This window comes from Cydia pomonella, chromosome 10, assembly GCF_033807575.1.
Source record: "Cydia pomonella isolate Wapato2018A chromosome 10, ilCydPomo1, whole genome shotgun sequence".
Classification (NCBI taxonomy): domain Eukaryota; kingdom Metazoa; phylum Arthropoda; class Insecta; order Lepidoptera; family Tortricidae; genus Cydia; species Cydia pomonella.
The window spans coordinates 18026372-18045287 of NC_084712.1; the positions used below are offsets into that span (position 1 = coordinate 18026372).

The 18916-nt window shown below is 37.9% G+C and overlaps 1 protein-coding gene and 1 long non-coding RNA gene across 3 annotated transcripts in view; one reads left to right on the forward strand and one right to left on the reverse strand.

Annotated features, from left to right (window-relative positions):
* Positions 1-470: 470 nt before the first annotated feature.
* LOC133522330 (uncharacterized) lies at positions 471-2062 on the reverse strand. 2 transcript variants are annotated; one of them, XR_009800033.1, is made up of 4 exons: positions 1854-2060; positions 1231-1596; positions 945-1108; positions 471-671 (listed from the first exon to the last, which is right to left on the reverse strand). It is a non-coding gene; the product is annotated as an uncharacterized LOC133522330 (long non-coding RNA). The 2 variants fall into 2 exon arrangements; XR_009800032.1 differs by having other exon boundaries at positions 471-1108; positions 1854-2062.
* An 8828-nt stretch (positions 2063-10890) lies between these two features.
* Positions 10891-18916, forward strand: part of LOC133522329 (dynein axonemal heavy chain 3) — a 78306-nt gene continuing 70280 nt past the window's right edge. The window contains exons 1-13 of the mRNA XM_061857653.1: positions 10891-11235; positions 11851-11964; positions 12374-12571; positions 13165-13306; positions 13662-13800; positions 14301-14476; positions 14849-15052; positions 15466-15702; positions 15942-16029; positions 16320-16527; positions 17277-17491; positions 17695-17885; positions 18347-18531. Of these exons, the coding sequence (XP_061713637.1) occupies positions 11157-11235; positions 11851-11964; positions 12374-12571; positions 13165-13306; positions 13662-13800; positions 14301-14476; positions 14849-15052; positions 15466-15702; positions 15942-16029; positions 16320-16527; positions 17277-17491; positions 17695-17885; positions 18347-18531 (2176 nt within the window). The 5' untranslated portion in view covers positions 10891-11156. The remainder of the gene's footprint in view (positions 11236-11850; positions 11965-12373; positions 12572-13164; positions 13307-13661; positions 13801-14300; positions 14477-14848; positions 15053-15465; positions 15703-15941; positions 16030-16319; positions 16528-17276; positions 17492-17694; positions 17886-18346; positions 18532-18916) is intronic.

Below are 18916 nucleotides of genomic sequence, written 5' to 3' on the forward strand. Positions count from 1 at the left end.
GTCAGTAGAAAAAGGCGCTAACCCTTCGCGCCTATTTTTTTAAAAGTTGCCGGTTTTTTCTACTTACGGAACTGGTTTGACAGACTATATGTAACACGCTATCGTACACCTTACTGGGCCGGGCGTGTCTATGACCGTCTTTGGCGGGCAAAGGGTTCACAACAAAACAAAAAAATACGAAACAAAAAAAAAAAAAAAAATCGTGAAAAAAACTCGTATACAATTTTTACATGTGTTGAGCCCTCCTAGTAGGTATGAAGACACCTGTGTCAATGTAAGATTATTTGCAATGCCCTAACAGGGTGCCATGTGTTTTCACACTCTAATATAACAACTATTAATGTACCATGGTTTCGCAATAAAGATTTCTATTCTATTCTAAACTCACTCTTCCTGTTATGGTAAGTACATTTTTTTATCCACTAGTTTTATATAAAATGAACCCACTTCTTTTAAACAAGAAACAAAAATGACATTTTCACGTTATTTTATTTCCACACAATCCCCTCGATCCAGTCGATATACTGCGCCACTCTGGTATAGACTCCGGGCTTGTTCGAGCGCGCGCACGCATTCCCGAAGGAAGTCACGCCGATCACATAGTGCAGCGTGCCTTGCCCCGGGACCAAGGCACCAGGGACCCTCACTTGGAGGGGACCGCCGGAGTCACCCTGAGGTAGCAATGAAAAAAATAATAGGTAAGTATCACCAGAGGGCCTTCTGCGAGACAATTCGTTCGTTCGAGAACAGATTTCCATTAACATTAATTAAGTGGTTAAGAGCGATGTGTAATGTACCCTCGTGGACGTCAGCTGCCGTTCCGTTGGTGGGTTGAGAAACGGCAGCCACCTAAACACGTAAAAAAAATTATCATTGCAGCCCGATTGAAAATTTATCATATGACGGTTAAGATGTTATTATTATTAGCCGATAGCATAGATCACCTGGTATGAGTCAACCCCGCCAGCAAGCTTGCCAGCGCACATCTGTCCGTTCTGCAGACCGCACCAATTTCTGCTGCAAGATGGACGCAGAAGCTGGTCGCAGACTCCCGAGTCGATGATGTCTACTTCTGCTGCCTGCAGCTCAGGAGACGTTTGGAGATCAGCTGCAAAACACCTTTATATGATATTGTGACTGAAGCTGTATACAGTGGTAGCGAGTCTTTAAAATAGTGTTACTTTGATTACAGTATCAAGACAAACAACACGAACATACTAAATTAAATACCTATCCGGCGGCAGATTTCAGAGATCAGTTGTCGGTTTTCACTAGAAAAGCAGTTGTTTTTATAATAATAATAGGTAGGTAATAATAATTTCTTATGTTGAATATCACATTTTCTGAATGACGACCTTCGTCTCTAAACTTTTCCGCATATTCCGAAATTAATTCTACGCCTTGCGGTACTACTGAGTGAAAATCTTCTGGGATGAAACGCCTCAATAGCATAAGCACGTTGTCACGAATTAATCCGCAATACAAATGACAAAACTTAAATAAACTCCCGCGTCATTATTACGGAACCCTTCCTGTGGGAGTCCCACTCGCACTTGGCCGGTTTTTTCCTTTGTATTCTGTAGAAATTGGCAAGATCTGAAAATAAAGATAACTTACGGTCACATTGGGGAAGTGAAACATAGTTTTATTTGTTTTGTTCGAGCCAAAAGGAATAGTATGAGAGTTCCCTACAAGTGTTTCATGTCCCCAATCATTATCTTGCCCAAAATGATCTTTAAGATTAAATAGATATTATACATAATGATTGGTTATTACGTATATAAAATGACTAAATTGCCTAGACAATGTCAACAAATAACTTTATTTTATACGGACATTCTTCATAATAGTACCTTTCCTGTGGGCAATAATAATATATTATTTTTGAGTACCCAGCAACTGCGTACCAACGAAATCATTTTTCATAATTTTCGTCAGTTGAGACCACTGACCACGGCATGGCTCTAAAACACTTTAAGAATATCTGAAAACAAATGAACACAAGGAGCCATTTTGTAAATCCAGTAACTTTGTTACTACTTTTGGTCACGCGTCAACAAGTGTCTACACAGTGTCCACACATTGCGACTACTTTGTGACTGGAATATTTTTCAGCTTTAAACCATATTTTTACATCATAATTAACAAGTTTAGTAGTATGTTGAGCGTTATTTTTATTATTGAAGTATATTATATGCATCGGAGCATTAACAATGCATCAAATACTGTAGTTATGTACACATGCACTGAGCATTTATTTCTGGCTAAACTAAGATAATGTGGTGGCGCGTTGATAAAATTACACTTTGTTAATCAATTCACTCGAGCAGTTTAATTCCCCATGATAATTTAAGCCATACTGTAATGGAAATGCAAACAATAAATACTTATATCTTGTAAATCCTTTTTATAGTTAGGGAGGCGAGGTAGCTAAATGGCGTAATTCAACGGCGCCGTCGAGACCTATCAAAATCGAAAGATAAAATAATTTCGAAAAGAAAAGCTCGTATGGTAAAAACCATTTTAGCGGTGGGTTTGGCGTGTACGGTTTTTCAAAAATGTTAAAAAAAAACAGTTACTTGGGCATTCTCGAGCGCGTCAGATATTCATACTACGTATGCCCCAAGTGCCTCTGATAACAACGATATACTAATCTGCCGGTTTTCGTGGTGGGGGTAGGAATATAAAGTAGTCAAAAATGCAAAAAAAAAAAATTTACTCGAGCGCGTCAGATTTTCGGAAGGCGTGTTAAGTAGGCCCCAAGGAAGCTCCCTTTAAAAAAACTGACGATTTCGGCGTGACGATAAGTTACGATGAATTTTTGAAAATGCAATAAAAAAAAAGTTTTTTTGAAATACTCGAGCGCGTCAGATTTTCATAGGGGAGGTTTATTTCGGTATCCTGAAAGCATATTGTCTTAATCTGACAAAAATGTTGGTCTGACCGAAAAAGGTTTTTTGGTTTCTTTTTTTTCCTTTAAAAATTTTTGAGATATAATAAAAGTCACATAATTTAATCATCGTTATTTCATATCAATTTTTATTAACACCCTCAGTTTTCGAGGGTGTTCACTCAAAAAGCGGCCAAGTGCGAGTCGGACTCGCGCATGAAGGGTTCCGTACCATTTATGACGTATTAAAAAAAAATCTACTTACTAGATCTCGTTCAACATTTTACCACTTTGGACACACATTTTACCACTTTGGAAGTGTCTCTCGCGCAAACTATTCAGTTTAGAAAAAAATGATATTAGAAACCTCAATAGGTTTTTTGATGACCTATCCGTAGATACCCCACACGTATGGGTTTGATGAAAAAAAAAAAAAATATTTTATGACTTATTAAAAAAACTATTTACTAGATCTCGTTCAAACCAATTTTTGGTGGAAGTTTGCATGGTAATGTATATCATATATTTTTTTTAGATTTTTCATTCTGTTATTTTAGAAGTTACAGGGGGGGGGGGGGGGGGGGACACCTTTTTTCACTTTGGAAGTGTCTCTCGCGCAAACTATTCAGTTTAGAAAAAAATGATATTAGAAACCTAAATATCATTTTTGAAGACCTATCCCTAGATACCCCACACGTATGGGTCTGATGAAAAAAAAAAATTATTTATTTTATGACGTATTAAAAAAAAACTACTTACTAGATCTCGTTCAAACCAATTTTCGGTGGAAGTTTCCATGGCAATGTATATCATATATTTTTTTTAGATTTTTCATTCTGTTATTTTAGAAGTTACGGGGGGGGGGGGGGGACACATTTTTCCACTTCGGAAGTGTCTCTCGCGCAAACTATTCAGTTTAGAAAAAAATGATATTAGAAACCTCAATATCATTTTTAAAGACCTATCCATAGATACCCCACACGTATGGGTTTGATGAAAAAAGTTTTTTTTAGTTTCAGTTCTAAGTATAGGGTACCCCCAAAATTTATTGTTTTTTTTTTCTATTTTTGTGTAAACATCTTAATGCGGTTCATAGAATACATCTACTTACCAAGTTTGAACAGTATAGCTCTTATAGTTTCGGAAAAAAGTGGCTGTGACATAATCGAACAGACAGACGGACATGACGAATCTATAAGGGTTCCGTTTTTTGCCATTTGGCTACGGAACCCTAAAAACCGGGAGTTTGAGTTTTTATGATGCTTCAAGTCAAAAAGTTTTAACTTTGGACAAAAATGTAAAGAGACCTTTTTAGGGTTCCGTAGCCAAATGGCAAAAAACGGAACCCTTATAGATTCGTCATGTCCGTCTGTCTGTCCGATTCTGTCACAGCCACTTTTTTCCGAAACTATAAAAGCTATACTGTTCAAACTTGGTAAGTAGATGTATTCTATGAACCGCATTAAGATGTTTACACAAAAATAGAAAAAAAAAAACAATAAATTTTGGGGGTACCCTATACTTAGAACTGAAACTAAAAAAAACTTTTTTCATCAAACCCATACGTGTGGGGTATCTATGGATAGGTCTTTAAAAATGATATTGAGGTTTCTAATATCATTTTTTTCTAAACTGAATAGTTTGCGCGAGAGACACTTCCAAAGTGGTAAAAAGTGTGCCCCCCCCCCGTAACTTCTAAAATAACAGAATGAAAAATCTAAAAAAAATATATGATATACATTGCCATGCAAACTTCCACCGAAAATTAGTTCGAACGAGATCTAGTAAGTAGTTTTTTTTAATACGTCATAAAAATTAAAAAAAAAAAATTTTTTTCATCAAACCCATACGTGTGGGGTATCTAAGAATAGGTCTTCAAAAATGATATTTAGGTTTCTAATATCATTTTTTTCTAAACTGAATAGTTTGCGCGAGAGACACTTCCAAAGTGAAAAAAGTGTGTCCCCCCCCCTGTAACTTCTAAAATAACGGAATGAAAAATCAAAAAAAATATATATGATATACATTACCATGCAAACTTCCAACGAAAATTGGTTTGAACCAGATCTAGTAAGTAGTTTTTTTAATACGTCATAAATGGTACGGAACCCTTCATGGGCGAGTCCGACTCGCACTTGGCCGCTTTTTTGTGTATAATAAAATTACCTTTTCTGTTTATTTAAACTTTTTTTTTGTAAAATGTATCGTTCGCGACTTATATGCCGCAACGCGTTTTTCGGAAGACGAAATGGCTCCTCCACACTTCCGGTCATGCGGAAACCGGCAGATTTTGTATTTTTAGTAAGTTTTAGATTATATTCTTAAAAAAAAAAAAAAAATATCGCGCTCGAGAATGCCTCATTAACATTTTTTTTTACAAGTTCGCGACCCTATAACTTGGCGGCGTCAAGGACTTATCGTCAGATTAGTTAAATTTAGTCTTAAAACACTAAAATCAACCCCCAATATCTTAATCTGACGCGCTCGAGTATTTCAGACTGTCAATTTTTTTTTACTAATCTGATCGTCTATCCTAGGCGCGCGTCACTACATATAGAACTAAATACTTTACAAGGTGGTTCTATTAGGTCTAAGGTATCTCTCATATCTTAAACTGCCACGCTCGAGTATTACCGAAAATTCCCCTATTCGCCTCCCTAACTATTAGCGATGTTTTAATGAACGTCACTTATTTTTATTTATTTTTCACATTGACAGTTCCCATTTGACACTAACAAAATGAACGAATGAACGAATGATTTTGGGATAACTAGTCGCAATCTGGTAACAATGTGTGCACACGGCGACCACACTTTGTGACCAAAATGTGTCTGTGTGGACTCTTCCCCATTTCTGGTAACGGTGTCGTAACGGCGACGACACTGCGACCGGAATTGTGACCGGAAAAACGGTGTCGACACAAAATGTGTCTACACTGTGTGGTAACGGCGACCGAAATTGGTTGTATGGGTACATACAAAAGCTTCGCCAAACTGAAGACAATTTGTTGGCGAATAGTGCGCTCTCAATTCCTACTCCACTTACCCTTTTATTTCTAGTGATCCTATCGTAATCCTTGTGTGATCCCTGTCTGTTCGTGCCAAAACATCACTGTCAAAGTACCTATCAAATCAAATTAACATTAAGGCAGAAGTAGTTTGTGGCTAGTTACTGGACCCTATGTGGCCATTTATTACTTAATACTTTCGTTGCCGGGCGCCCCGTTTCCAGTTCAAAATGAACACACATACCTACGTGTTTTTGGCAGTAAATGTGTCAATACAAATTTAAATTATTCATCATATGCCATTAAAAACTCAGTTCGTTACCGTTATAAAGCTTTAAAATTCAAAGAAAAGATTATTTTACTATAATACTTTTCTATATATTTATTAAAATTTCAACAGGCGAAAACGGTGCTAAAGTGGCCAAGAAGGTACTTACTACGAATAAACATAATTAAAATCAACAAAAAATCTCAAAACAATTATCTGAATTATTACCCGCACAAATTAAAATAAACACGAGCATCTTCGTCAATCTAGGCCACTAAAATACGAGTGAATTAGTTTTTTTGGTATAAGGTCAACGTAGTGATTATATGCTCTTTGGTCAACGTAAGGCGTCTTATCGAATACTTCTGTATAAACCATATTGCGTTGAGATATAAAGGTCAAAAATTGTATTTTTTAATATTCAAATATCTCACACTCGGTCACGGACACTCAATCTACGACTCAATCGTTACATTACAATACAACAGTGACACAATTTAATACTATTTATTGACACTACAGACATTTTACAATGGGTAGGTACACATGCACAGAAATATGAACAAAGACAATTAGATAGAGTTAACTGTAGGCGGTTCTATTATTTATTTATTTAAACTTTATTGCACAAATAAAGAAAAATGTACAAATGGAGAACTTAATGCCAAAAGGCATTCTCTACCAGTCCACCATCGAGTCAAAGAGAGACATTTGTGACGTATGTTGGTGCAGGAGAAATTAATAACAAATAATAATAAAAAAATTAAACGTGAAGTCAAATAATATTAAAAAGATATACATAGTTAAATACTACTACTTATATAATGTATAAAAGATAGACTAATACATATAATTATGTAGGTACATGATGTACATGATGGTGAACCTTTTTTAAGTTACTACTACCTTATTTGCAATTATTACAGGACCTAATGTGTGTGTTATCATCGCTGGTTATGATCATTCACCTCAACTCCGCTGCCACCGACGTGGACTCACCGATATCTATAATTATATGTCTATTTTTAATAACTTTACTCACACTGCTCTAAACTTTTGGATACGCAAAGCCATTATCTCTCAATCGGGTCTGCTCACTCTTCAGAAAATTGTAAAAAATACGAAATAACTGTTCTTCAATATGTAGTTTTTTATCACTCCAGGTTCTTCAACGTACGGTGGGTGCCCCAACATAAGGTAACCAAGTAGCCATACTAATGTATAGAAAAGTGGATACTTATGTTAGGGAACCGACATGTATATCAAAGAGCATATAATCACTACGTTCTAAAGTATAAGTGACTATGGTGTACATTCTAGATCTGTGGCTAACACCGACACAAAATAAATAACCAAAATTACTCGCGTGTACGTATACCACACGTATACACTGCAAGTAACGTACGGGTAGCTTCTTTATATCGTTGCATATAACCTGCGATAGTCCCTACATCAAAGAATATAATACTCACTAGGAGCCCTACATGCACATGCAAGCTGCACGCCAAAGAGTATAATAATAATAATAATATATGTATAGCAACTACACGCTCTGTGTGCAAAGATCGTTCGTGTCATCCATGTGTGTCCATGTGTCATCCACGATGAGACGATGGCGCACATATTTGGCAAATCCAGACAGAAGTTTTTGTGGCAAATACGAGTGTTTAAGAAAATGCAGCATCGATTAATCTGTTATCGATAAGTCAGTCATAGATTATTTATTAAAAGATGCAACTTTTGTTTTAAATTACTGAGAAATTTCACGAATATATGGTTATTTGTGCAACGAGAGAGGAAAGTTAGTTTTTCTTGCGAGTGTTGATTTTGAGTCCCGAGTAAGCGAAAGATTCTATAATTGAATCACCTGCGAAGCGTGTGATTCTAAGTTAGAATCATAAGCGTAGCGAGGGACTCAAAAACACGAGATGTAAAATAACTGTGCTCTCGTGTGACACATACAACTTTTCACCTCAGTAGTGAGAACATATTAAAGGTTAAAAAAAATCAACATCAAGTAAAGTTTTTATTCCTTCATGGCCTTCACTAAATTAAAATATCGAACATGTTGTGTATTTTGCGGTAGCTATCTCATATATATTATACAATGTCACACAATGTTAAAAATATCTACTTACCTGTAACGTTACGTTGTTTGACGACCGGTTTGGCCTAGTGGGTAGTGACCCTGCCTACAAAGCTGATGGTCCCGGGTTCAAATCCTGGTAAGGGCATTTATTCGTGTGATGAGCATGGATATTTGTTCCTAAGTCATGGGTGTTTTCTATGTATTTAAGTTTTTATAAATATTTATTTATTATATATATCGTTGTCTAAGTACCCTCAACACAAGCCTTATTGAGCTTACTGTGGGACTTAGTCAATTTGTGTAATAATGTCCTATCATATTTATTTATTTTATTATTTATTAACGTTTAGGTATCATCGATAACAGACATGTCGATATTTGGTTTTGTCAATCATTTTATTTTGCCACAAAAACTTCTGTGTCTGATCAAATCTAACCTTTAATAATATGACATTACGAGTCAACGCACGCGTTTTTGTGATTGACACGATCTAATAGCAGTACTTGCTCCATCTAACTTATTTAAATTTATTTGTAGTTTTACATGTATGTAAAATGAATAATTGTTGGTGCAATAAAGAATATTTATTTTACTTTTACTTACTTACTTACTAGTGCAAGAACAATAACAAATACTCAAAAAGAGCTTTTTATATATCACCTTTTTGATTTGCTACTGGTTGATAAAACTAAAGAATAAAGTAAGTATATGATAAAACACACAAAAATCCTAATTATTTTTCCATAGCAACAAGCGGTTTCCATAGAGACGCGTTACTGACACTGCTGTTGACAACTTGTTATTATTTATGTTGTGTACCTACAGTTTTTCCTGAAAATAAATAATAAATGGAATTGTAAGGAGCACAGAATTTTATAAGGTAAGGTAAGTTAAAGTGCAAATTTATATCGGCTTAGTGCATGTCAGTGCTCAGTGTAGAGTTCCGTAACCACTACTACAAACGCTGTACAAAGTCATATTTAAGAAGGTATTGCTCGCGCTCTGTAAATGCTATCGATTTATATTTAAGTGAGTATTCCCAGTAGCTAAAAGCCATATATGTGACATATATGTGAGGACGGGTTTTACGGGCACTATGAATGGTGTTAGTTTAGTGGTGTCACTCACGAATTCGAGCGAATCATGCAGTCTATCGCAACTAATTGCAACCAATCACGCGCGTGATGTGAAATCATCAACCAATAACATTGTGGCGTTAGACTGCACGATTGGCTCGAATTCGTGGGCGTGACACCGCTGTATGGGCTCGATTCTTATTGCCCGTAAGGCTCGTCCTTTGATATATGCCAATGCCTAAAGCACACTGGTTACGGGTTCAAATCCTGGTAAGGGCATTTATTCGTGTGATGAGCATGGATATTTGTTCCTGAGTCATGGGTGTTTTCTATGTATTTAAGTATTTATAAATATTTATATTTTATATATATCGTTGTCTAAGTACCCTCAACACAATGACACAAGCCTTATTGAGCTTACTGTGGGACTTAGTCAATTTGTGTAATAATGTCCTATAATATTTATTTATATTTATTTATTTATTTATCCATCGGCCCCAAACTAGGCGCAGCCTGTATTCTCGGGAACCGGGAAAATAAATTTTACTGAGAGAGTTTTACTAAACTGAATATTATTATAATGGCCGTTTTTAAGGTTCCGTAGCCAAATGGCAAAAAACGGAACCCTTATGGATTCGTCATGTCCGTCTGTCTGTCCGATTATGTCACAGCCACTTTTTTCCGAAACTATAAGAGCTATACTGTTCAAACTTGGTAAGTAGATGTATTCTATGAACCGCATTAAGATTTTTTCACAAAAATAGAAAAAAAAGACAATAAATTTTGGGGGTTTCCCATACCTACTTAGAACTGAAACTCAAAAAATCTTTTTTCATCAAACCCATACGTGTGGGGTATCTATGGATAGGTCTTTAAAAATGATATTGAGGTTTCTAATATCATTTTTTTCTGAACTGAATAGTTTGCGCGAGAGACACTTCCAAAGTGGTAAAATGTGTCCCCCCCCCCCCGTTACTTCTAAAATAACAGAATGAAAAATCTAAAAAAAATATATGATATACACTCCCATGCAAACTTCCACCGAAAATTGGTTTGAACGAGATCTAGTAAGTAGTTTTTTAATACGTCATAAATGGTACGGAACCCTTCATGGGCGAGTCCGACTCGCACTTGGCCGCTTTTTTTGTATGAGAAATCTCAAATATAAAATTAATTCAAGTACAAAAAGTGCATGCAGAAAAAAAAGAAAAAAAATCAATCAGAAATAAAACATACAGGAAGGACATGCGTAAGTGGAATTATTTTCATTTATAGGTACTTAGTATAATACGTTAACCAACAATAACAAAATTGTATGATCTAAGCACCGGTTCGTCTTTTAAAGACGTATGTAAAATTCAAACCAACTGTTAAAAAATTCTGCATATAGGCATTGGGGTAGCTTCGAAAATTACTAAACTTTGGATTGAGCAATCGAACTTTCATTTTAGTACCTATATATTGTATAAAAACAAAGCTTATGAGTTTTTTAGCCGTGCAATGGCAAGCGGCGACCGTAAGCGCAAGGCCTTGAACGCCAGCCTCTTGCCGGTAGACGCCGAGCCATGCCCGTCACGTTTTGTGACACCGGCACGCAAGCAGCGCGGCTTACCATGGATGCCACGGGCGGGTCGTCACTCCGAGTTGGACAAGGACAGCGTGCTGCTCAGTGCGGCTAAGAATTACTACCCTGAAGGTATATATACCGTTATTAATATAATGCCTATAGACTACCGAATATTACTATTAAACCAAGCCAGTAGAGGCAAAACCATGTCTACCACGGTTCGTGACACCGGCGCGCAAGCAGCCCGGCTTACCATGGATGCCACGGGCGGGTCGTCACTCCGAGTTAGACAAAGATAGCGTGCTGCTCAGTGCGGCTAAGAATTATTATCCTGAAGGTATATACCATACTTGCGATAATGTCTATAGACCACCGACTATTACTATTAATCCAAGCCAGTAGAGGTAGAGGCATATCCACCACGGTTCGTGACACCGGCGAGCAAGCAGCCCGGCTTGCCGGGGTTGCCGCGGGCTGGACGCCAGTCCGAGTGGGATTATGACAGCGTACTGCTTAGTGCGGCTAAGAAGGATTACTCTGAAGGTATACTATACTATACCTATTACAATACCTGTAGACTACAGACAACAACTATAAAGCCAAGCCAGTAGACGCAGAACGATGTCGATCGCTGTTCGTGATTCCGGCGCGCAGGCAGTGGATGCGGCGGGCTGGTCGTCACTCCGAGTTGGATAAGTACAGTGTACTGCTTAGTGCGGCTAAGAATTATTATCCTCAAGGTATATACTTGCACCTAAATACAACGATTGTAGATTATATCAAATATAAAAACATGCCGGCAGCTGCCAAGTCGTCAGCTTCATGAAATTTGTTTCCAAGACATAATTACAAGCCTTACCTAGTATTTATTTGATACTTTGTCTGCTATGACTGACGACTGTAGAGTTTAAGAAAAACCTGTAGCATATATGTGTAAATTCATTATGTGCAGGTGAAAGCGCAGGTGGTTGCAGCGAATTCCCACCCTTAATGCAGAGGAAGTCCTGGACGCGCGGTGTGCCGTACCGAGACAGCTACGATCACGTCAAGCCTGTGGACTCTACTGGTAAGTATCAACCAGTACGCGAAGCACGGCCGTCGTGAACGCTGCTCGCACTTTTAGTGCTTGAGAAAGTAGACCTAGGTTCTCCGAATCATGTCGCGCGAGTGACTAAAAACACGTGTAAACCGTATAATTAATTTAATCTGTGGAGTTGCTTGATTCCCAACAACGGGCTATAAAATAAGTCCAAAAACATCTGAAAATTCATCATAGGTGAACCCAAAGCACCGCGCAGGTGCTCCCCATCCTATACGGCTGTCTCGGTCCCCACACTGAGCTTCAGTTTTCTACTAGGCCCTAATAATATGAATAGGTACCTACCCTATCGCAAGGTTTCATAAAACGATCGGGATTTCGGTCCCTTGCTGGAAGTCTTCAGATTATTTATCATACATATTAAATTATAATTTAGGTAACTGCTACACCCCCGCCTCAAAGACCATGCGGGTAATAAACATGCCCCCAAAACGTAGAGCGCCCCCCATCCTCTATGGCCCGCTCGGACCGCGTGGAGAAGTCCAGTTCCCGCCGCTCAAGCCCTATGCCGAGCGAATGAGAGAGAAAGAAGAAGCGGAGAAAAAGGAAAGAGAGAAAGGGAAATTACAGAAAGGTAGGTACATTAGGCCAATGAAATTAGACCTAATCTCTATTTTGATTGGCCGACATGTTCTTTACTATGCCTTTATTCCAAAGAGCTATTGACTATCGAAGAGGTGTTTAGTATGAGAAAAAATAGTGCTCTCGAATTTGACATCTGAACTAGTGTCCCTGCACTGCTCTGTACATTGTGGTAGTTGTTGTTGTCAAAAGTTGACTTACGCGTATGAGCTGTATGCGTGCGCCATCTATTTTAGTTTTTTTGTACTTTAAACCTCTTGGACACACAATAACTCTTTGCTGTATACAAAGTATTTATAGATGGGATTTGCACAATTAACCATTCCGGGAGTCTGTCTGTTTTTTATACCTAAACAAGCAGTTCGAGTTTTTTGTTTTAATTTTTATCTTAAACCATAAAAGAAATCGTGTCAGCCTACCGCGAACATCGGAGTTTGCAAATTGCGAGCATCTTTCTCTTTTACTCCAATTAAAGCGTTATTAGAGTGGCAAAGAAAGATGCCCGTAATTTATAAACTTCGGTTGTCGCGGTAGACCCTCTGTAATTGATTTCACGCAAAATGTTAGTCTCTCATATTTCCACAGGACTAGTGCTCCTCGAGGACCTGGTCTCCGGTGCCTATAACAGAAGAAAAGAGGCCGAAGCAGAGGCCAGGCGCCAGAAGAGGGAAAAGAGGAGACGAGAGAAGGAGGCCGCCGAAGCTGCAGCAAAAATAGCTTTGCAAAAGTATCCATTCTAAAGTCTTCTATATTGTATTTTTAACCTCCGATGCAAAAAGAGGGGTAGTGTTATATGTTTGACGCCAATGTCTGTCAGTCTGTTTGTCTGTGGCATCGTAGCTTACCAACAGATGGATCGATTTCGATGCGTTTTACATGGAAGCGAGTTTCTTTGTGGTAGTTCTTAACTATGTTTGATCGAAATCGATCCAGGAGTTAGCTCTTCTAACTCCTGAATATCAGCTCTTTTACTAAATGATGTAAGGCATTTTTGGCATAAAGTAGGGCTTTTAAATTTTTAAAATTTTATATTTAAAAGTTTGATATAAAAAAAAATTAAGAGAAATTTTGTTTTCTTATAGGCATTTAGAAAAATTAGAATTCGAGGTTCCGAGAGACCCGGATGATCAAAAATTAGAAATGCTGAGAATAACTGAAGAAGAGCACTACAGATACATACATCCTAAGGATTTAGAGAGAATCAACTACTACCTGACCACGGTACATTTTATTTGTTATGTATTAAACACATAACAAAGAAAGTAATTTTGCAAAGAAATGCTTATTATTCTGTGAATGAATATTTAAACGACAAACTATAAAATGTAAATTTTTGTATAATAAGCTTGTTACAATTGTTAGCTAGTGTAAAAAAAAAACATTAGTTTAAGTTACTTATAAGAATTGCCATGCTCTTACAGGGCTCATGTTTGAAACTTTTATTTCATAAGAACTTATGTACAATATGAAAGCAAGCAAATAAACTACTTGAATACTTGGGTACGGTGAAACATGACTACTCAATGAAATCTTGCGAGATTATTGCGTTTTAAGATTATAAACTTATAAATTGTATTGAGATGACATGTGCCACCGTACCTATCGTATTGAAGAGACATGAAAAAAAAAGAAATGAGATAGAGATATGAAAATATGTTAGTCAATAATTAAAACATTAATGATTATATTCGTTATGTTACAATCATTTTTTGCTCTTTCAGGCTCTTGACGGGAAACACCTTCCAGACTTTCCCCAGAACCTGTACTTAAGGGCGAAGGCGGCAGTAGACAAGCAAACAGCACACATCAAGAAGAGGTTGCTGATCCTGACGTACCAGGCCTGTGTGAGGCAAAGTTTGGCTGATATAAAGGAGTTTTTTGACTGGGCTATGAAAAGGTATAAATACCTATCATTGAGATTGAAAGTGTAGTTTATATTGTAGGTATTTTGGATATATTTGATTGTATTCATTCTATGATTTTTAAAGTAGTAGTAGTATCGATGGATTAAGCTTGCCCGTTGGGCTGCGCGTACCCTTATTTATTGCACGTATGTCGTATGTTAAGTATGCTTTGGCACTATATTTACACAAAGCTCTTCAAATCCCGAAGGCATGTATACTCTCTGGGTTCTACAATAAAATGGTCCGAATCGCCTGTTTTTTTAATAACAACCATAATTATAAATCTATTTCAAAGCCACTCTGGACTCTGGACAGATATAGAGAGATATTTCGTCCGTGACGTAGTTTAATAATCTTATTTTCAGATGCATCCTCTCCTACATCTTAGAGGATCCCGCGGAACGCGAACGCCTACACATAGCTTTCCTACCGCCACTGTGGCCAACGTGCGTCATTCGCGCACCCATGCCCTGGCACTCGGACTATGTGCGGGCTAAGCAGGCCATCTTCTTCCGCTACTATGAGGGCAACCCAGTGCTTATAGAGCTAAGGAGGATGTGGCAAGAAAGGTAGGTGGAGTGTAATTAACGACGTCGTTGAATGTACAAAGAAACATCTCTATTAACTTGAGTACCTATTAATTTGTTGACATGAGAGGTTTTCTTTTTCTCTCGTGTATAGAAAGCGATAAAGATTGAATATTTGTAGCTTGGCACAGTATCACAGACGAGCTGACTATAGGTAGCACTGTTGCTATCTTCATTATAAGAGCGTGCTCTTTCTCATAACACGCTTTATGAAAATCGGGAGACTCAAAATACATACCTACCTTGCTGCCTGCCTAAATTAGAATTCGATTCCGTATGTCTTGCCTAATTGTAATAAAGTAAAGCACGTTTCCTCCAGCTCATGAAGAACCGACTTGCCTACGTCTATTTTTAACGTGTCGCCTCCGATACCCATTCACCTCGTTTTCCTGCAGGTACCAGAATATGTTGATCTGCGACATGAACAAAATGCAAGAGGGTCTCCCTTTCCCCCAATACCCGCACGAGTTCACAGAACGCCTGCAAAAGATTTGCGAAGCTTCGCGTGCGGAGCTCGTCGATAATTGGCTGATCGACGTGGCCGATACTATGATTAAGATGAGGCATCATTGGGCCGTCTATGTGGCGAAGAAGAAGAGGGAGTCTACGTTCCAAGTGGAACAGTTTTTTCAGTATGGATTTATTGTTTTCTTTGTTTATTTTACGAAAAATGTCTTGAAATCAAACGATTTAAGTAATACGTAGCAAGCTGTCTTAGTATGGAATAGAAAACGGTCACAACCAATTCCCCCATTACAATCCAATCACTTATTCATTTTTATTTTCCATTTCATCTCCGGAGACTTGCCCCCAAAGTAAAATGAGTATGTTTTATAAAATTGTCTACCTCATTTGAATTTCGTAATTTCAGATGCATCCACGGCTTGATGTCAAAGCAAGTGCGAGATCTAGTAGAACGGAGTGTCTATCATTTTGCTGAGTATTTCTCTTATTATTTCGTAAGCCTTATAACTTTTTAGAAAATATTTTACTAGATTATTATTACTTTGTTTTAGATATTTGTTCGTATTTGAATTTTCCTTAACCCCAAGAGCTCAGTAGCTACGTATGAAATGTAAAAGTTACCTTTCATTGAAGCATTTGATTCATTTTGACCCATGGGTTTCAAAGTTTTTTTCCATCTCCTTTTGTATGTTGTAGTTGTATGTTCTGCATCCACATTGCAGTCCAGCCTCTAGCTTTGCCTCTTCCAGTTTACTTTCTATTGACACCTAATATTATCCTCTAGGAAGGTAACAATTACGGCATAGAATACCGCGACTACATATTCATAAAGCGACCCCTCCTACGAATAAAAGCCATCGCGCACCCCGGCTCCACTAAAATCACCTTCGATCCGCCGCTGGAACATATGTGGATACAGATCACCAAGTGGTTCCAGTGCATCATCAACGTAGGCAGTCAGCTGCCGAGCGTTGACAGTATTATGTACCCTGGTAAGTGTGTATCTCCAAAATGAAAGCCTGTATCTTATTTTGGAAGGAAAGATATTTAGTATTTTATTTTGGAAATTTATCCCCTAACTAATACTTAAACTGAATAAACAATTTGATTTATTTATATAAGAGAGTAGAGTTGCATCCTGAGGCTCGAGCTCAGCTTTGGAAACCTAATTTTAAGGCTTGGCGCAGGTACTGGTTCTTATAAAATACGGCGACTGTCATTATCTTATCTTTCAACTCAGAGAGGGGAAACTATTCCCTATTGGGTTTAGTTTGGTGTCGTCACGATGTTTTCTGTACATATGTTCAAAGTAACTCATTTGATAAGCTAACAAAGTTTAATCCTTGCAATATCATGTCTTGGAAATAGATTTTTGGAGAAAAATTCATCCTACTGACTGCGCCACTTAGAATGAGTATGTATTAGATAGAGGAATCAACAGGTAACCCAAGTATGTAATTGTACCGCCACAGTAGCAAAGCTCATCTTCACTTTTTAGATACATGGCTCACCAAGAATAAGCGGGCATCTCGCTCGTGTCTTCCTAGGTGTTTCCTTTGCGTTGCGACATGGGATTCTTCAAGAAGCGGGTATTTAGGGTTCTCAAGGGTCAGCAAAGCTTAAGTGGCTACTGTCATACTGCTTATGTCCATGGGCGACGATGGCCGCTTTCTATCAGGCGGCGCGTCTGCTCGTTTGCTGACGATCACATAAAAAAACTTGGCTATGTTTTATTTTCAAGGTGCCTCTCGCCCCAACCCTATGCTTATGTGCGTATATCCCGAAGAGCAATACATGACCGAACTCGTGAACAAGTCCATCCACTACTTCAACATGAACAAGCCTGGCCCTATCTCGTTCTTGTCTTGTTATGTACCGTACTACTACATACTGGACGGAACGGCCAGACAGGATCTGATGATATTCTTCGCGCAAGAACCACCGCCCATGTTGAAGGTAATTTATCCAAAACTTAATAGGTATTATAAATATAAAAAAAACGAAGACACTATCACACCAACAGCATATTGATGGCTAAAGATTTTTTTTTCATTAGGCGATAAATATTATACGCTCTATTATCTCCTTTCAACATTACTCACACACGTACATCTAGATTAAATGTAACAGCAGTAAAACACTTTTTTGATTTTCCACAGGACTTCACAGAACGCATCTACATGTACGAAGAGATACGTGATGACATCGCGTTCCTGAGACGCGATATTCCATTAAACATGGTGATGCTGGACTGCGCACCGCTTAACGACGCGATGAAGGATATCATCAACGGGCTCCGACAACACATTGTGGATCATTTTATAATGGTTAATAGAAAATGGAACAGAGCGTAAGTGATCGCTTCACCTTGCTTAACATCGTACGCCTGATCCACTCTGGCATCCCTGACTTCACTATTAAATATTCAAACACTAGCTATTTTCCATATCACCGGAGTCTTTTATTGGGTATAAATAGTCTTCCTGTAGTTGTAAAAAAAGCATTCGAGGGGTTGGTTGAATTATTAAATTTGATCTTATCCTCCAACTCCTCTGATACCTATATAAAGTCCCGGGAGTTCAGTTGGCAGAGCGATGTCATCGTGATCTAGAGTCGCGAGTTCGAGCCTCGCTCGCACAGCGGATTTTTCCACTCTTAATTTTATTTTTAAGCTTATTTAAGCTACAATGGCGAAATCGTCATCATATCTTAATCATAGCAGGTTACCGTCACTTTTTATTATTATTATCTGCCCGCTCGCAAGCGAAACTATCGCAATTTCTTAAAACATGATAAGCTTTTGTGTTTCAGAATTTGCAATGTGTACGAAGAAATAGCCGCGCGAGCGAGCGAGACTCCCGAAACCACCGCACAACTAGTGGACCTCGTCAATTTCATTACTGAGAGCCGTGACTGTGCGCTTTTTGACCTGCGGGAAAAATCGCGCACCACCGCCGAATATGTGCTGTTTCTCATGACACATGCTCATCTCAACTGTAAGTTGTAGCCAATATTCATTGATTGTATAAGATGTGTCTAGTTCAAGAAGGTATGAAACAAATTCGTGCTTCGAATTCAACGGCTGATGTAGATGGCACTGCACGGCTCTGTAGATTATGCAGTAACTCTGGTTGTCAAACGATGAGGTTTTACAATTTATGACACAGTACAGCAGCGCTCTCTGTGTCGGCTGTCAAACTAGAAGGTTCGTCTTATTTTGAGACTTCACTCTGTATTATATAAATTTAAATTAAATTAAATTAAATTTTCTTTATTTCGGACAAACAATGTATCCATAGAGTGTTAGTACAACAAGAAAATATCTTAACCTAGTATTAGTATTTATAAATATAATTTAAATAAGATGAGCCAATTTACAAT